Here is an 18,487-nt window from a genome sequence, read left to right as displayed (position 1 = left end):
CACGATACTTAAAGTCCTAGATTTCAAACGTACGGACTTTAATGCAATGGGAAAGTACCTGAAGAAAGAGCTGTTAGGATGGGAGGACATAAGAGAAGTGGAAAGACAGTGGTCTAAGCTGAAAAGAGTGATAAAAATGGCTACGGACCTTTATGTGAAGAAAATCAATAAAAACAAGAGAAAAAGGAAGCCGATATGGTTGTCCAACCTAGTGGCTGAGAAAATAAAGGCGAAAGAGTTGGCGTTCATGAAATATAAAAAAACCCAAGAAGAGGAGAGCAGAAAGGACTACAGGGTGAAACTGAAAGAAGCCAAGAGAGAGATACGTTTGGCGAAGGCACAGGCGGAAGAACAAATGGCTAAAAATGTAAAAAAGGGAGATAAAAATTTTTTCAGATATATTAGTGAAAGGAGGAAGATAAAAAATGGAATTGCTAGGCTAAAAGATGCTGGGAACAAATATGTGGAGAGTGATGAGGAGAAAGCAAATGTGCTAAACAAATACTTCTGTTCTGTGTTCACAGAAGAAAATCCTGGAGAAGGACCGAGATTGTCCAGCAAAGTTACATGAGAAAATGGAGTAGATTCTGCGCCGTTCACGGAGGAGGGTGTTTATGAGCAACTTGAAAAACTGAAGGTGGACAAAGCGATGGGACCAGACGGGATCCATCCCAGGATACTAAGGGAGCTCAGAGAGGTTCTGGCGAGTCCTATTAAAGACTTGTTCAACAAATCTCTGGAGACGGGAGTGATTCCTGGGGATTGGAGGAGAGCGGATGTGGTCCCTATTCATAAAAGTGGTCACAGGGATGAAGCAGGAAACTACAGGCCGGTGAGCCTCACTTCAGTTGTTGGAAAAATAATGGAAGTGTTGCTGAAAGAAAGGATAGTGTATTTCCTTGAATCTAATGGGTTACAGGATCCGAGGCAACATGGCTTTACAAAAGGTAAATCGTGCCAAATGAACCTGATTGAATTTTTTGATTGGGTAACCAGAGAGCTGGATCGAGGACATATGCTAGATGTAATTTACTTGGATTTCAGCAAAGCCTTTGATACAGTTCCTCATTGGAGGCTGTTGAACAAACTTGAAGGGCTGAAGTTAGGACCCAAAGTGGTGAACTGGGTCAGAAACTGGCTGTCGGACAGACGCCAGAGGGTGGTGGTTAATGGAAGTCGCTCGAAGGAAGGAAAGGTGACTAGTGGAGTCTCTCAGGGTTCGGTGCTGGGGCCAATCCTGTTCAATATGTATGTAAGTGACATTGCTGAAGGGTTAGAAGGAAAAGTGTGCCTTTTTGCAGATGATACCAAGATTTGTAACAGAGTAGACACCGAAGAGGGAGTGGAGAATATGAAAAAGGATCTGCAAAAGTTAGAGGAATGGTCTAATGCCTGGCAACTAAAATTCAATGCAAAGAAATGCAGAGTAATGCATTTGGGGATTAATAATAGGAAGGAACCGTATATGCTGGGAGGAGAGAAGCTGATATGCATGGACGGGGAGAGGGACCTTGGGGTGATAGTGTCCGAAGATCTAAAAGCGAAAAAACAGTGTGACAAGGCAGTGGCTGCTGCCAGAAGGATTCTGGGCTGTATAAAGAGAGGCGTAGTCAGTAGAAGGAAGAAGGTGTTGATGCCCCTGTACAGGTGAGGCCCCATTTGGAGTATTGTGTTCAGTTTTGGAGACCGTATCTGGCGAAAGACGTAAGAAGACTTGAGGCGGTCCAGAGGAGGGCGACGAAAATGATAGGAGGCTTGCGCCAGAAGACATATGAGGAGAGACTGGAAGCCCTGAATATGTATACCCTAGAGGAAAGGAGAGACAGGGGAGATATGATTCAGACGTTCAAATACTTAAAGGGTATTAACGTAGAACAAAATCTTTTCCAGAGAAAGGAAAATGGTAAAACCAGAGGACATAATTTGAGGTTGAGGGATGGTAGATTCAGGGGCAATGTTAGGAAATTCTACTTTACTGAGAGGGTAGTGGATGCCTGGAATGCGCTCCCGAGAGAGGTGGTGGAGAGTAAAACTGTGACTGAGTTCAAAGAAGCGTGGGATGAACACAGAAGATTTAGAATCAGAAAATAATATTAAATATTGAACTAAGGCCAGTTACTGGGCAGAATTGCACGGTCTGTGTCTGTGTATGGCCGTTTGGTAGAGGATGGGCAGGGGAGGGCTTCAATGGCTGGGAGGCTGTAGATGGGCTGGAGTAAGTCTTAACAGAGATTTCGGCAGGTGGAACCCAAGCATAGTACTGGGTAAAGCTTTGGATTCTTGCCCAGAAATAGCTAAGAAAAAAAAAAAAAATAATTTTAAATTGAATCAGGTTGGGCAGACTGGATGGACCATTCGGGTCTTTATCTGCCGTCATCTACTATGTTACTATATGTTACTAAGAGAGAATCAGAAAGTAATCAGACCCCAGGGTATTGGAAAGACAAACAACCATAGTGGGCAAAGGTCCCAGTCCCTCCTGAGAGTTTGCCCTCAGGAGTTCACTTCAGTCCAAGGAGCTTGGCCAAGGAGGCTGCAGTTCCTGATTCAATTTTATAATTGCTTTGGCGAGTTGAGGTGACACATTTGGCTCACATGACCCGTACTCGGGAAAGTCTGTTTGGCAACATTCAAGACTGAAAAAGAGGAGCAGAGCAGCAATCGCTAGTAAATAGTCAACCATACAAGAAGTAGTCGCAGTGCTGACCATCTTAGCACGATTCGGGTAGTGGTGGAGTCTGGTCAGACCCTGAAATTATGTGGATGGACAGTGGCGATATTCAGTGCCGGTACCTGGATGGCTAACTGGGCAACTAAGACCACTTAAATACCAGTCCTAACTGTGCCTAGTTAGCTGTGGGTACTGCACTGAATACCAGCTGTACCCACATAACTTCCAACTATCCCCCATGAATTAGATTTAAATACTCGTGCTTGGATATGGCACAGCATTGACCATCTGGGACTAATCTAGTTAGCAGTTAAAAGCTTTATAGAAAATGCTCAGTGCCCCTGGCTGAATATTGATCCATAACAATTCAACAATTAAAAACAGGAATAAAACTCATTACGTGATAAAACTGTGATAAAAGATTATTTTTTATCATATCTAAGAATACACAACATAATCCAAATGGGAGAAAAGCTTAAAACTATTTTTATGTTCAAACAGGTTTAAAATGTCTTCAGAGGACCCATGAAAGTGAGAGGCCGTTTACATGTCCAGAATGTGGCAAATGTTTTCATCACCAATCAAACTTAAGAACACACAAAAGGATGCATACTGGAGAGAAACCATATACCTGTCCAGAATGTGGTAAAAGCTTTACTCAGCAATCACATTTAAGCGTACACAAGAGAATTCATACTGGAGAGAAACCATATACGTGTTCAGAATGTGGGAAGAGATTTCGTGAGTCCTCAGCTTTAAAAATACACAAGAGGATTCATACTGGAGAGAAACCATATACCTGTCCAGAATGTGGAAAAAGCTTTAAACAGCAAACAAAATTAAAGGTGCACGAGAGGATTCACAATGGAGAGAAACCATATACCTGTCCAGAATGTGGAAAAAGCTTTAATCAGCAATCACATTTAACATTACACAAGAGGATTCATACTGGAGAGAAACCATATGTGTGTTCAGAATGTGGGAAGAGATTTCGTGAGTCCTCAGCTTTAAAAATACACAAGAGGATTCACACTGGAGAGAAACCATATACCTGTCCAGAATGTGGGAAAAGCTTTAATCAACCATCACATTTAACATTACACAAGAGGATTCATACTGGAGAGAAACCATATATGTGTTCAGAATGTGGGAAGAGATTTCGTGAGTCCTCAGCTTTAACACTACACAAGAGGATTCATACTGGAGTGAAACCATATACCTGTCCAGAATGTGGGAAAAGCTTTAATCAGCCATCACATTTAACACTACACAAGAGGATTCATTCTGGAGAGAAACCATATACCTGTCCAAAATGTGGGAAAAGCCTTACTCAGCAAACAAAATTAAAGGTGCACAAGAGGATTCACACTGGAGAGAAACCATACACCTGTCCAGAATGTGGTAAAAACTTTACTCAGCAATCACAATTTAGACTACACAAGAGGATTCATACTGAAAAAAACCTATATCCCTGTGTAGAATGTTGTAAAAGCTTTAAACAGCAAACAAATTTGAACCTGCACAAAAAGATTCATACTGGAGAGTAGTGCTGCCCGATTCGTGATTCGAATCGATTCTCCAATTCACTTTGGGTGAATCGATTCAAATCGGTTTGTTATTGAAGAAAATCAGACTTACCGATTTGTTGTCCCACTTGCTACCGCCGCTTTTGCCTGGCCAGAGAGGAAAGGAGAGAGCCTTGCTGCCTCGATCTGCACCAGAGACCCATTCGGGCTTTCTCTCTGCCACCGGAGTCCTTGCTTCCAACTGGAATTTACATCGAAGCAAGGACTCCGGTGGCAGAGAGAAAGCCCGAATGGGTCTCTGGTGCAGATCGGCGGCAGGAAGGCTCTCTGCTCTCCTCCCTTACCCCATCCCACTTTAAGATCTTAGAACCAGAACCGTCTTATCCTGTGTCTGTTGAGCAAAATTGGATCCTAGTACAGAATTGTCTTTCTTTTATAGGCCATCAGCCATGTGGAATTCTCAGCCCCAGCATTTACGGTTAGAAACCCATTTAGATTGAACTCATTTTTATTCTTTAGCGTTTTGGGGACTCTAATATTACGGTAGAGTTTTATGGATAACTGTGGGATCAACCCTCTTGTTTCCTGTATCATTGTTGATTTGTCTTTTGTGTTATTCATTATATTTATTAAACTGTTATTATAAACTGTGCTGTTTGGTCCCTAACAGAAGGGCAAGAATGTCAAGTATAATTAATCAATATTAGAAAAGAATTAAAAACAGCTTGGCAATAATATGTTTAGATTTAAATCTTTTCTTTTTCTTATGTTTTGGGTTCTTTCTTTGAAATGATCTTATAACTTTTCAACTTGCTTTCAGAACAGAGTGTATTTATATATTTTTGGATCCCATATAAGCCCAGAATTTTCTTAGAGAGGGATCATGCGATCAGAGGTGGTTATAGGCAGGAACAAGACTTTGGCTGTAGTTGTAAGTGGCTGAGTTTTGTCTTTGTGGGCTGTATTTGCTGCTGTTATGCCTTTCTTTGATTATTATTTTTGCCTTTGTTGCTATTTGGAAACAAAGATTTGAAGACTTGTGCTAAGTCGCAGAATTTCTTAACATCAGAAATCCCGTGTAGTCGTGTGAGCCCAGAAAACTGTGTTTCTTGATTGTTAATAGCGCATAGTTAGTAATACATGATTACCGTTTTTTGTTTCTATCCCACAGATACTGAGGAAATGCAGGAGACGAAGAGGGAGGAGAATCAAGAAAAATGTCTTCTAGAAATTGAACCCATCCCAAGACAATCAGGAAATGTCAGTGAGAATATTTCACAGAGGAATGAGAGTAGAAACACGAAGAATTATCAACAGGAATTGGAGAAGGAGCCGAGAGATCCTGCAAGAGACTCCCTGGATGCTGTCACTGAGTGTGAGAAAAGTGACAGGGAAATCACAAACATCCCTGAGCTCCAGAGACAGCTGAAAGAAGAGAGACCCTTACGAAATAAAACCAGTGACCAACTCCACCAGGGAGAGAAGAAAGGGAAGAAATCCATTCTAAGTGACACCTGTGGAAAAAGCCTTGGTAAGATATATCATTTATTATTGCCCAAGAGAATCCACCTCACTTTTCATGTTTTCAGTGTAGAAAAGGTTTCAAATGAAAGGTGAACCTAAAATACAACAGAGAAGACATGCTGAAGTGAAACTTTTTCATGTATTGAATGTAATTCCTAGGGATGGACAGCCCCAAAAGTTTTGTTTCATTTCTTGTTTTATTTTAGTTCATCTTCATTTTTGTTTCAAGAGCAATATCACCAAGAGTGTGAACTATTTGGAAATAGGGCATGCTGTTATGAAAAAAGGGACACTATTTCTGATGGTTCTCCAAAGGGTCACACGTGTACAATGGCAAACCAGAATACACCAGATGTAACTAGCGATTGCTGCCGTACTCCAGCTGTCCTTAAAGCTTTCAAAAACAAATAATCCTTAAGGATAACATTGAATTGACCTAATGAGAGTTCAGAAAGAAGCCCCGGGGGCAAAGCATTCCACAAAGTGGGGACATGAAAGAAAAAAGCGAGCGATGGGATGGCCAACTGATGGTCATTGAGGGCAGGTAGGGTATAATTTTCTTCACCAGATATTCTGAGATCCCCTCTATTAAGTGCTCTGAAGATCAGAATCAGGATCTTGAAATGTATTCTGTAGGCAATAGGCAGCCAGTGTAATTGGGAGACTAATGGGATCACATGATCATACCTGCTAGCTCTGCATAGAAAACATGCTGCAGTATTTTGAAGAGATTGTAGCTATTTGAGTGCAAATTGAAGACCTGCTTACATTACATTACAATAATCTAAGCGAGATGTTACGAAGGCATGGTATAAGGTGTGCAGGGTCTTTGTAGTAAGAAAAGGATGTTGACGTAAAATGAAAAAGCCCAACCGCTATACAGAGGAAGCGTGTTCTGAAACGTTTACATGCAAGTCAACAGTGGGAACTACAGATGGAAGCAGAATGTGATTCGAGATCCAGCAAATGGTTATCTCGGAGTCATCGGGTTATGGCACCTGTGCAGTGTGATAAAGGAATTAGATTAGGAGCGACTGGATCATAGTGATACAGAGATCCATTTTTGATATGACTTCTAAATAAGTCCAAATGAAAACTCACAAAACAAGCCATTGGGATGTAGGAGGGGCCACACAGATATCCTAGCAGAGCATTAGGGCACCCTAGGGGGCACTGCAGTGAACTTCACATAAAGGGTCCTGGAAACACATATCACCATAATCCTTTACGTTGTATGGTAAGCCCTCCAAAACACCTACAACATATTGTACCCAACTGTATACAACCCTAATAGTCCTTATGCTTAAAGGTATCACCTATATATCGGTCTAGTAGGGTTTTGGTGGGCTCACAATTTCCACCACAAGTGTACTAGTTACAGTGGGATATGAGCCTGGGTCCCCTTCTCTGGAATCCACTGCAAATGACCATCAGGCTTCTCCGGACACCTGCTTATTGCTCTAATAGGACTGGCCATAACATCTGAAGCTTTCATACAGATAGGTATGTACTGTTTCAATCATTGAAAATGTTATAAAATTTGATCATTTCACACCCCTCATAATAAAAGCACATAACCCACAGAATAACTTATAAAATTTTATTCCTGACATTCAAAATACGTAATTCTAACCTCAAAGAATTCTTGAATGGTGTCCTAATCCCTTATATTCCGTCTATAACTCTCAGATCACATTCCCAACGCCTCTTAATACGTCTTCTAAGAATAACACAAACAGCAATTTTCTCGGTCACAGCACCAACATTTTGGAACGCAGTGCCCCTTGAATTATGGGAAGAAGCAACATTAGAATGTTCCAAAGGCAAGTTAAAAAAACACAGTTACTTACCGTTACAGGTGTTATCCAGGGACAGCAGGCAGCTATTCTCAGATATGGGTGACGTCATCAGCGGAGCCCGGATGCGGACACCTCACAAGCAGACTTGCTTGAAGAAACTAGAAGTTTCGAGTTGACCGCACCGAGCATTAGAGTGCCTTCCCGCCCAGCGGAGGGTGCGTCTCCTCAGTTCAGATAGCTAGCAGAGAAGCCAACCAGGGGAGATGGGTGGGTTGTGAGAATAGCTGCCTGCTGTCCCTGGATAACACCTGTTACGGTAAGTAACTGTGCTTTATCTCAGGACAAGCAGGCAGCCTATTCTCACATATGGGTGACCTCCATGCAAACCAGAATGGGATGATGGGAGCATTGGCAATTTAGGAGAATAAATTTTTTAATACTGTTTGGCCAAACTGTCCATCCCATCTGGAGAAAACATCCAGACAATAGTGAGAAGTGAAAGTATGAACCAAGGACCAAGTAGCAGCCTTGCAAATTTCCTCAATAGGTGTAGATCTGAGGAAAGCTACTGAAGCTGCCATTGCTCTGACTTTATGAGCTGTGACTCTACCCTGTAGTTGTAATTCAGCCTGGGCATAGCAGAAGTAAATACAAGCAGCCATCCAGTTGGAGATGGTACGCTTAGAAATGGGATGTCCCAACTTATTTGGATCGAAGGAGATAAAAAGTTGAGGAGCAGTTCTGTGTGGTTTGGTGCGTTCCAAATAGAAGGCCAAAGCACGTTTACAGTCCAGAGTATGAAGAGCTACTTCTCCAGGATGAGAATGAGGCTTTGGAAAGAACACTGGAAGAACAATGGATTGGTTGAGATGAAATTCTGATACCACTTTAAGGAGGAATTTAGGATGAGTATGAAGAACCACCTTGTCATGATGGAACACCGTGAAAGGTGGATCAGCAACTAAAGCTTGTAGCTCACTGACTCTTCGAGCAGAAGTGAGGGCAATGAGAAACACCACTTTCCAAGTGAGATACTTCAGATGAGCCTGGTCAATTGGTTCAAAGGGAGGTTTCATCAGTTAAGCAAGGACAACATTGAGGTCCCAAACCACAGGAGGCGGATTGAGAGGAGGTTTGACATTCAAAAGTCCTTTCATGAATCTGGAAACCACCGGATGAGCAGAGAGGGGTTTCCCTTCGATACGCTGATGGAAAGCTGCAATTGCACTGAGATGGACTCATATTGATGTAGACTTGAGGCCAGAAATCGATAAGTGCAAAAGATAATCCAAAACAGAAGATAAGGAAGAATGTTGGGGCTCCTTATCATGAGAAAAATACCACGTAGAAAATCTAGTCCATTTTTGGAGATAGCATTGTCTAGTACTAGGTTTCCTTGAAGCCTCTAAAATATCTCTGACAGGTTGAGAAAACTGCAGAGGAGTCATGTTGAGAGGTACCAAGCTGTCAGGTGTAGAGACTGCAGATTGGGATGAAGCAGAGATCCTTGGCTCTGTGTAAGCAGAGAAGGAAAAACTGATAGACGGTATGGCTCCCTGCCGCTGAGTTGAAGTAGAAGGGAGTACCAAGGTTGTCTCGACGTCACCCATATGTGAGAATAGGCTACCTACTTGTCCTGGGATAACATTTTTTTATTCAAGGACACCTTTAATCTCTAACTTTTTTCTCCTCAAATTTTTTTGCTTACAGACAGGATCCCCCCCTAACCTTGTCGGGGGGATGAAAGGTCACAGTCAGGAGCTTTGGAGTCCATGACAGCTCTTGATCCGAGGAATGTGCCCACATTCTATGCTTGTTTAAACCCTCAGCTCTTTTGGACCTGATCATGGATTCCCAACAGGTCACTTCTGTATCCTCCTCTATCATGAGTGGAGTGAGAACTCAGTCTCCTTTGTTCTCCTGGCATCCTGGCTTTATGGTTTTAGTCATGGATCATTGGGATACTCCATAGGAGTCCATTAACGCAGCGAAGACCATGGCTTAACTTTTGCTCAGCCCAAGGTGGATGCCTTGGTTGCGCAGGTTAAAAAGTGCACTCCCCGACGAGGATATGCAGGATTGCGAAGTAGATGTGATCCTCAAGAGGCTCTTCGAGGCTTTGGCTTTAGGCTTCTAAGTGACCGCTGCGGCATCCTTGGTGAGATCTCGGAGAGAACGAGAACCAGAAGGCCTTGAGCTCAAGGCCCAGCCCAGGCAAGAGGCGGGATCTTTCCTTAACTGGCACCGGCACGCAGCAGATGGGGTAAGGAGCGTGTTTGGGTGGGCGCGCGGGAGGATGCCACTTCCAGCACGGGGATGTGATGCGGTTCTCGCGGAGGGGCTGCTCGTTTAGCGGGACAGTGCTTGTTTTACGAGTTAAGGTTTATGGGAGTGTTTTGCTCGTATTGCAAAACACTCGCAAACCGAAGTTCCACTGTACTTTTAAAACCAACAGGAGGAAATATTTTTTCACTCAGAGAATAGTTAAGCTCTGGAACGCGTTGCCAGAGGATGTGGTAAGAGCGGATAGTGTAGCTGGTTTTAAGAAAGGTTTGGACAAGTTCCTGGAGGAAAAGTCCATAGTCTGCTATTGAGAAAGACATGGGGGAAGCCACTGCTTGCCCTGGATCTGTACCATGGAATATTTCTACTCCTTGGGTTTTGGCCAGGTACTAGTAACCTGGATTGGTCACCGTGAGAACGGGTTACTGGGCTTGATGGACCATTGGTCTGACCCAGTAAGGCTATTCTTATGTTATAATTGTTCTTTGGAAAAGGGCTAGACAGTCTTATGACTCAATGTAGTAGATCGTTATCCGCAGTTTTTTTTCTCGATAGCACACCCAGAACCTCATGATCCTCAGGGCACACTCATTTTCGTGGCTCATGGCAGTTTCGTCAGTATTCAGGAGCCACTTCCCAAAGAACCTTTCAAAGATACAGACAGAGGTTTTTTAAGAGCTAGACCCAATCAGGCCTTTGATTCCTGTCCTGCAACATCCTCCAACAAAATAGGATGCCAGGCCCAGAGTGGTTGGACTTTCTGCAGGACTGGGTTGCAAACTGGAATTTGCCTGGCCTTTAGCAGATTGGTTTATAGACTTCTCTGCAGGGCGCCCAGACGAAGCGGTTAATGTGGAGGCCATTGTGCAGAGGCTGCTGGTCACTCAGGCCTGTACCACCCAAAGTCTCGGGCTTGCATAGATACTCCATATAGTTTATTGTGCCAAAGAAAGGCTCAGATGATTGGTGACCCATTTTTGGTCCTTAATCATGTCGATGTAGCGTTTAAAGTTCTGTACTGTCATTACAGTGGTGGCTCTGGGGGAATACCTAGCCACCCTGAATCTGACAGAAGCCTCTGTGCATATTCTCATATACCCTAACCACATGTTTCAGGTTTTGGTAAACCATTATCAGTTCTCAGCCTTTCCCTTTGGCATAGCAACTGTTCCTTGCACATTAACCAAAGTGATAGTGGTAGTGGCAGCCCGTCTGTGAAAGGTGGATTTACAGCTTTATTTATATCTGGAAGACTGGCTAATCGGGGCTTCTTCATTAGCCAAAAGTTGGCAAACAGTGTCTCGGGTGATCCGAGTTCTGGGGAGCCTGGATTGGATACTAAATCGCAGAAAGAGCCATTTGTCTTTGCCCAGTCCCTGGAATAGCTGCGTGACTTGTTCAACACAGCAGATGGCAGTGTCTATCTTTCAGAAGCGCACAGACGGAAACAAATAAGGGGAAACGGCTTGCAAAGTAGACAGGGACGCGATTCACTGAACAAATCTGGGACACCGACTGGGCTGGCCGATCAACAGAAGAAGCAATTGCTGGAGACCAGTCGCACACGTTCCTGCCGACTCTCCTATTCCATTGCTGCCCTTCTCTGCCCCGATCTTCCAGCCTTGCTCTCTGCCCCGATCTTCCAGCCTTGTTCTCTGCCCCGATTCTCCTGCCCCTACTCAAGCCCGTGGAGGTTTTTATTTCTCTCAAAAAAGTTTATTGAACGACAAAGTACAAACCAAGAAAGCAGCTGAGATAACATTTTCAGAATACAGTGCACAAAACAACAAACCACCAAACAGGCAAAGTAGATGGTCTGTGCCTGCGTCTGGTTCGCTAGAGAGTGGTCCATGAGGTCGGTGGGGGGGGGGGGGGGCGTTCTCCGATCGCCCTCATTTGAATACAGGCCTGTTGTGCAAAATCAGTCGGCCTGCGTCGGATCGGACACGGAGCGGACTGACTCGGCCAGGTTAGTGAATGTAGGCCTTAGTCTCTTCACACCAACACCCCAATCTCCTCTTCTGCGCACACTTGAAGTTAACTTCTCCACCTCTCACGACCAACCCCTCGAGACTGCTCACATTCTTCCTTTCTTCTTACCCTCCACCAAAATGGTATCTTTGACCAATGAAATCCTTGTTACCAAGCAGATTTCTTTCTCGCATACAGAAGTGTTCTGCATTATCTGCCCAAAGTCCAGTGTCATCATAAGACCACCGGTCCATGCTGTAGCCTTCTTATTTATGAACTAGTGTTTAAGCCCGTTACATTAACGGGTGCTAGAATAGATTAGTCTGATTCTTCTTATGTCTTATCCCCATATTCAGGCTCCCATTTCCCCTTTTACCTTCCCTATTTCCACCTTTTTTCACCAACTTAAAAATCTGTCCCTTTTCTCTGTCCCTCACCTCCATAGAACTCCCTCTCTATTTCCCCTTTCCCCATCAACCTTCACTTAGGTTTTATTATGATCGATGACAATTTTGCATGAGGTAAAACTCTTTATCCCAGGACAAGCAGGCAGCATATTCTTGACTGATGGGTGACGGCACCGACGGAGCCCCGGTACGGACAATTTTAGAGTGATTGCACTCTAAGAACTTGGAAAGTTCTAGCAGGCCGCACCGCGCACGCGCGAGTGCCTTCCCGCCCGACGGAGGCGCACGGTCCCCAGTTTCTTAGTTTCCGCGGAGCTAAGAAGACGCAATTTCAACGGCTGTTGAAACCTTTTTCTCTTTTCGCCTTCCCGCTCGCGTAAACCGTTTTGGAAATTGATATTTCCCCTTTTTTTTTTTCTTCTTTTTTCGGGTTCGCCCCAGCGGGGCCTGCTGCCACCATCGAGGCCTCGGCCTTCGATTTGGCAGAAGCCGTCTTTACGTTCATGCCCCCCCAACCCGGATTTAAGAAGTGCCAGCGGTGCGCGAGGCCCATTTCTCTCACTGACCCACACAACTGGTGTTTACAGTGCCTGGGTCCTGACCATCGAGCGTCCACCTGCACCCACTGTGCCACTCTCAAAAAGAGAACCTTAAAAAACCGACAGATCCAGCAGCGGTTATTATTTGGTACCGATATGTCGGATTTAGCGGCACCGGCTCCGACTTCGGCACCGACCCAGTCGGCACCTACCTCATCGACACCGCGCCGGCGTCGCATTCCTCAGGTAAGCCGGCTAAGAAGCCTTCCCCGCTGGAGCGTCCTCCGGTCTCAGTAGCAGCGAGCCCAGTCCTGCCGACCTTGAGGCACCCGCGGAAGCGCTCCGCTCCGATTGAGGTGAGCCCCTCGACCTCGGGTTCCTCTTCGGAGTGTAGAGCGGCACCGAAGGTACCGCAGAAGAAAAAAGCGGTACCTGTGCCTTCCCTGGACGAGCGAATTGCCGCCGTCCTGCAGGCTCAGCTCAAGGAGCAGTTACAGCAGCTCCTTCCTGCTCTTTTGCAACCGAGCCTTCCAGTACCAGTCCGGTCTGAGCCACCGGTACCGGCAGTGGAACAGCCTCTTTTATCGGCATCCACTCTGTCGGTACCGATGCATTCGGCTTCATCAGTATCCATGCCGATCTTAGCGCCGGAACCCAGGTCCTTACACCAGGCTGTGCAAACTTCAGCACCGACACAGCCTATCACATCTCCCGGTACCGTTTCCCAGAGGTCTGGTAAGTCGATTCGCAAAACTCGACACCTAGAACCCTCCACACCGGAGTCCCGGGACCGCAGCTTTCAAGTAAGGGACCCTGACCTGTGGGGTGACTCGGAGGAGCCTCTTCTCTCTGAGGGTGAGTGTTCATCGGGGGACGAGGATCCTTCTCTTTTAGATCCATCCTCTAAGCCTGATGCAACCTCTTTCACCGCTTTTCTTAAAGAGATGTGTGAAGCCCGGAATAGGTATGACCTTATACAAGGAGTCCAGTTTGCGGGGAGCTCCTGGGACGGTCAAAGGTGTCTCTAGATTTTTGTAGAAAGTCTCTCGTAGTATATCATGGAGAGGCAATTTTAGAAATTCCCTTGGAGGCTGGTCAAAATCCAGTGCATCGAGAAATGCTTTGGATTTTTTGGATTCAGCCTCCAAGGGAATAGAGAGGGATTAGAAACATAGTGGCAGAAAAGGGCTATAGCCCACCAAGTCTGCCCATTCCAAAGTATTCGCTCCCGAATTTACTCCCTTAAAGATCCCACGTGAGCATCCCATTTACTCTTAAAATCCTTCACGCTGCTGGCTTCAACAACCTGCAGTGGGAGTTTGTTCCACTGATCCACCACTCTTTCGGTGAAAGTACTTCTTGTACTCATGTAAAATTGTAATTTCTTTAATAAGATATTAACTATTTTTTCTGCAGCCCTCACAGTTAAAGTTTAACATCTTTCCTTTCTCAAAACTGACACATTTCATTCACTATATTGAAAATAAAATCATTTTCCCTACCTTTGTTGTCTGGTGACTTTATTTTTCTGTGCTTTTAACTATGTTTCCAAGGTCTCCTGCATGCTTCTCCTCTGGTCCTCCTTCCCTCCCCCAACCAACATCTCTCCCTCCCTCCCTCCATGAGACCAACTTTTCACTCTCTGCCCTCTCCCCTTTCCTCAGTGTAACATTTCTCCTTCCTCCCTTTCTGCCCTCCCCATCCATCTCACCCTCTCCATGTCCAACACTTTCTGCCTCCTGCACACTTTCTCTCTCTGTCATTGCCTCTTCCCTCAGTGGCATCCCTCTTACCCACCCCCCAACACAACATGCTCTCTCCCCATGCACCATCTCACCCTCGCCTCCAGTGTGTAGCACCTTTCCTTTCCCTCCAATTCTGCCAGGTCCAGCAGCACCTCTTCTCCCTTCCTTTTACCTCCCCCTATCCAGCAGTACCCCTTCCCTGCTCCCCCTGTCTGGCATTACCCCTTCTCCCTTCCTTTTACCTCCCCCCTGTCCAACAGTAGCCCTTCTCCCTTCCTTTTACCTTCCCTCTGTCCAGCAGTACCACTTCTCCCTTCCCTGCTCCCCCTGTCCAGAAGTACCCCTTCCCTGCTCCCCCTGTCCGACAGTAGCCCTTCTCCCTTCCTTTTACCTCCCCCCTGTTAAGCAGTACCCCTTCTCCCTTCCCTGCTCCCCCTGTCCAACATCTGCTAGCTTTAGTTTAGCTTTAGCCGGAGTTTAATCATGCAGCCTCGGGGCTTTTGCTAGTGGGGTCGTCCTAGTAAAGGCCCTGTGGCTGCTTGATAAAACCGTGGTTAAATCTAAACTAAAGCTAGCAGCAGCTGTGTGACTAAGGTTTGTTTTTTTTTTCCAATTCTTTATTCATTTTTCATCTTACATCAAGTATACAATAATACATCAATTAAACCATACACATCACTTGAAATTCATTCTATTATCATCTTAAATACATAAATTATATCCCTCCCTCCCCCACCCACCCTTCTCACAAATATTGTAATAAAAAAAAATCATACATGTGTTATACTCATAAATATTGATTAAACCTGTGTTATAACTATATACCACCCCCTTCCCATAATTATAATTATACTTTCAGTGTAAAAAGGCATCTTGTGTGACTAAGTTAAAATCAGGGCTATGGAGTCGGTAGATAAATACTCCGACTCCGACTCCTCAGTTTTTTGTACTTCAGCCTCCAACTCTAGGTACCCAAAATTTCCTCCGACTCCGACTCCACAGCACTGGCTAATTTTCAGATCGTTAAAATGGAATGTCAGTTGAGAGAAATGAGCATTTTCGACACCACCTTCTTTTTGCTTTTAATCAAGGTTCTAAGGCCGCAGAAGCTGCTCGCAACATTTGTGCTGTGTATATAGTGGGTGCTATAGCTGAAAGAATCGCTCGTGATTGGTATGCCAAGTTCAAAAATGGAATTGGTCGATAAATGTTCCGACTCAGACTCCTCAGTTTTTTGTACTTCTGACTCCGACTCCGACTCCAGGTACCCAAAATTTCCTCCGACTCCTCGACTCCACAGCCCTGAGCTGCCACAGCTGGTCCAGCCGTGAGAAGAAGAGGAGTCCTGGCAGAAGGCAGGAAGTCAGCTGGCGTCGGCGATCAGGACAGAAGGCAGGAAATCAGCTGACACCGGCACGGGTTATCAGCGGCAGAAGTCGAGATTATTCTGCGCATGCGGAGGCACGGAAGCACACAGGCACAGAGTTTCAATGGGAACAGGCAGGGATGGAAGAGATTACTTGCAGGGATGGACGGAGATGGATTCGAAGCCAGTGGGGACAGACAGGTTTGATTTCTGTCCACTTGCAACTGTCTATTCTGAAGGCCTTGATGATACCAAGGTGATGCTCGCTGAGAGGTGGAAGGGATTGAAGGGATCGCTATCTGATGCAGAAAATTAGTTATAGAAGTGTTTCATTAGAGGACCAAGCTTCTACTTGAAAGAATAGAAAGGCTTTCTGGGAAAAAAAGTGTCAGGAGGACCCTGCCAAAGGGGATCTAGTTTTGTTTTTTTTTTCAAATTCTTTATTCATTTTTTCATCTTACACCAAGTGAACAATATTACATCATTTAATTCCTATACATCACTTGAAAATTATTTCATATTATTATTTCAATACATATTTTAAATCCCTCCCACACCCACCCTCTCCACAAATAATGCAAATCAAACGTATCATACATGTAATGTGTTCAAAATAATAATAAACCAATAATGAATCAATATATCCCCCCTTCCCCATTATTCTAATTATACTTTAGTGTATAAAGGTGCCTACTCATTACAATATGTTATCAGTGGTCCCCAAATTTTTTTGAAATTGTTATAATTTCCTTTTTGCATGGCAATTGTCCTTTCCATTTTGTATATATGGCATAATAAGTTCCACCAGAAGGTGTAATTGAGTCTGGTATAATCTTTCCAATTTCTAGTAATATGCTGAATGGCAACTCCTGTCATTATTAATAAACGTTTATTTATTTTTTTTTTTAATTTTTAATTTATTAATTTTCCATTCTTACAGCAATTAATTCACATATAATATAATTAATTATTACATAACATTTGTAATTACAATCAATACATCATATCATAAATAATAAATCCCTCCCCTTTTTTCAATTCTTATTTCCAAAAATTATACAAATCCCTCCCCAATCCTATATATCTACTACCAATGTGCTAAGAAATCTTATCAGTAGAATAATTAGTCAATGGTTGCCATATTTTCTTAAAATTATGAAGATTCTCTTGTTGTAACGCTATTACTTTTTCCATTTTGTATATATGAGACAGAGTTCCACCAGAATGTATAATTTAATTTGGTATAGTCCTTCCAATTTTGAGTTATTTGTTGCATGGTGACTCCTGTCAATATTAATAGCAGCTTATTATTATTTGCTGAGATCGGACTCTGAGTTCTCATTGCAGTGCCAAATAGTATGGTGTCATATGAGAGTCCTACATGATTTTCTAATAACTTATTAATTTGGGGCCAAATTAAATTCCAAAAGGCATTTACATAGGGACAGAAAAAAATTAAATGATCTAACGTCCCTACTTCTATTCTACAATGCCAGCATCTATTGGATCTAGTACTATCTATCTTTTGCAGGCGCGTAGGAGTCCATAACACTATGTAACAAGAACATCCATGTTTGATTCATAGATGCTGACCTTGTAGACCTTAATCTCCAGGACCAAAATCGTGGCCATTGAGAAGCAGAAATTGTCTGTCCAATCTCAATACTCCAAATATCCCTAAGTCCAGTTTTCTTTTTTTTATTTAAAAATCCATATAACAATTTATACCATTTTGCGGCTTGGTGACCCAAAAAATCCGCCTGGAAACATAAAACCTGCAGACTATATTGAGTATTAAGATCTTTCCAATCAGGGAACCCTGCCTGAATGGCCTGCTTCAATTGCATCCATTTAAAATATTGTGTTTTATTTAAACCGAATTTATTTTGCAATTGTGAAAAACTAAGCATTGATCCTTCTGAAATGACATCATTCAATGTCCGTATACCTGCAATTATCCATTGTTTCCAGACGATCTTAAATCCGCCAATCTTGATCCTGGAGTTTACCCAAATAGATTGATTTAGTGATTTAGCTATTGGTTCTGGTGATAGATTACTGATATATCTTAATGTTTTCCAAGTATCTAATAAAATTCTGTTATCTTTGTATCTTCTAGGCATAGTTATACTAATTAAATGTTCTAAATGTAATGGGAACAGGAGCCGCCATTCTAAATATAACCAATCTGGTACATTCTCCATGAGATCTGGGAGGATCCAATACATACCCTGTCTTAGAATATAGGCTTGATGGTACCTATAAAAATTTGGAAAATTTACCCCTCCCTCCACAATTGGTCTTTGTAATGATACTAAAACAATTCTGGGTCTTTTCCCAAACCAAACAAATTTTGTAAGAAGATTGTTTAATTTTTTATAAAATGACCCCTGAAAAAATATTGGTATCATACTCATTTGGTAGCAAACCACAGGCAATATCATCATTTTAATTGTTTGAACTCTTCCCCACCAAGAAAGATGTAAAGGATTCCATTGCTCACACATTTCTGTTATTTTTCTTAATAAAAGTTTTTCATTTTCTTTGACTGTATCTTCAATAGTATTTTTGATAATAATTCCTAAGTATTTTAAACCATCATCTTTCCAGATAAATGAATATGAATCAAATAATCCTTTGGTACAATGAACATTAA

The 18,487-nt window shown here is 43.3% G+C and overlaps 1 protein-coding gene across 1 annotated transcript in view; it reads left to right on the top strand.

Moving 5' to 3' along the window:
• The window catches only part of LOC117354599, a 175,559-nt gene that overhangs the window by 108,775 nt on the left and 48,297 nt on the right, over positions 1–18,487 (top strand). The window contains 2 exon segments of the mRNA XM_033932385.1: positions 3,227–4,072; positions 5,369–5,728. Of these exon segments, the coding sequence (XP_033788276.1) occupies positions 3,227–4,072; positions 5,369–5,728 (1,206 nt within the window).

This window comes from Geotrypetes seraphini, chromosome 2 (genome assembly GCF_902459505.1).
Source record: "Geotrypetes seraphini chromosome 2, aGeoSer1.1, whole genome shotgun sequence".
NCBI classification, from domain to species: domain Eukaryota; kingdom Metazoa; phylum Chordata; class Amphibia; order Gymnophiona; family Dermophiidae; genus Geotrypetes; species Geotrypetes seraphini.
This window is presented reverse-complemented; position numbering and strand designations above follow the sequence as displayed.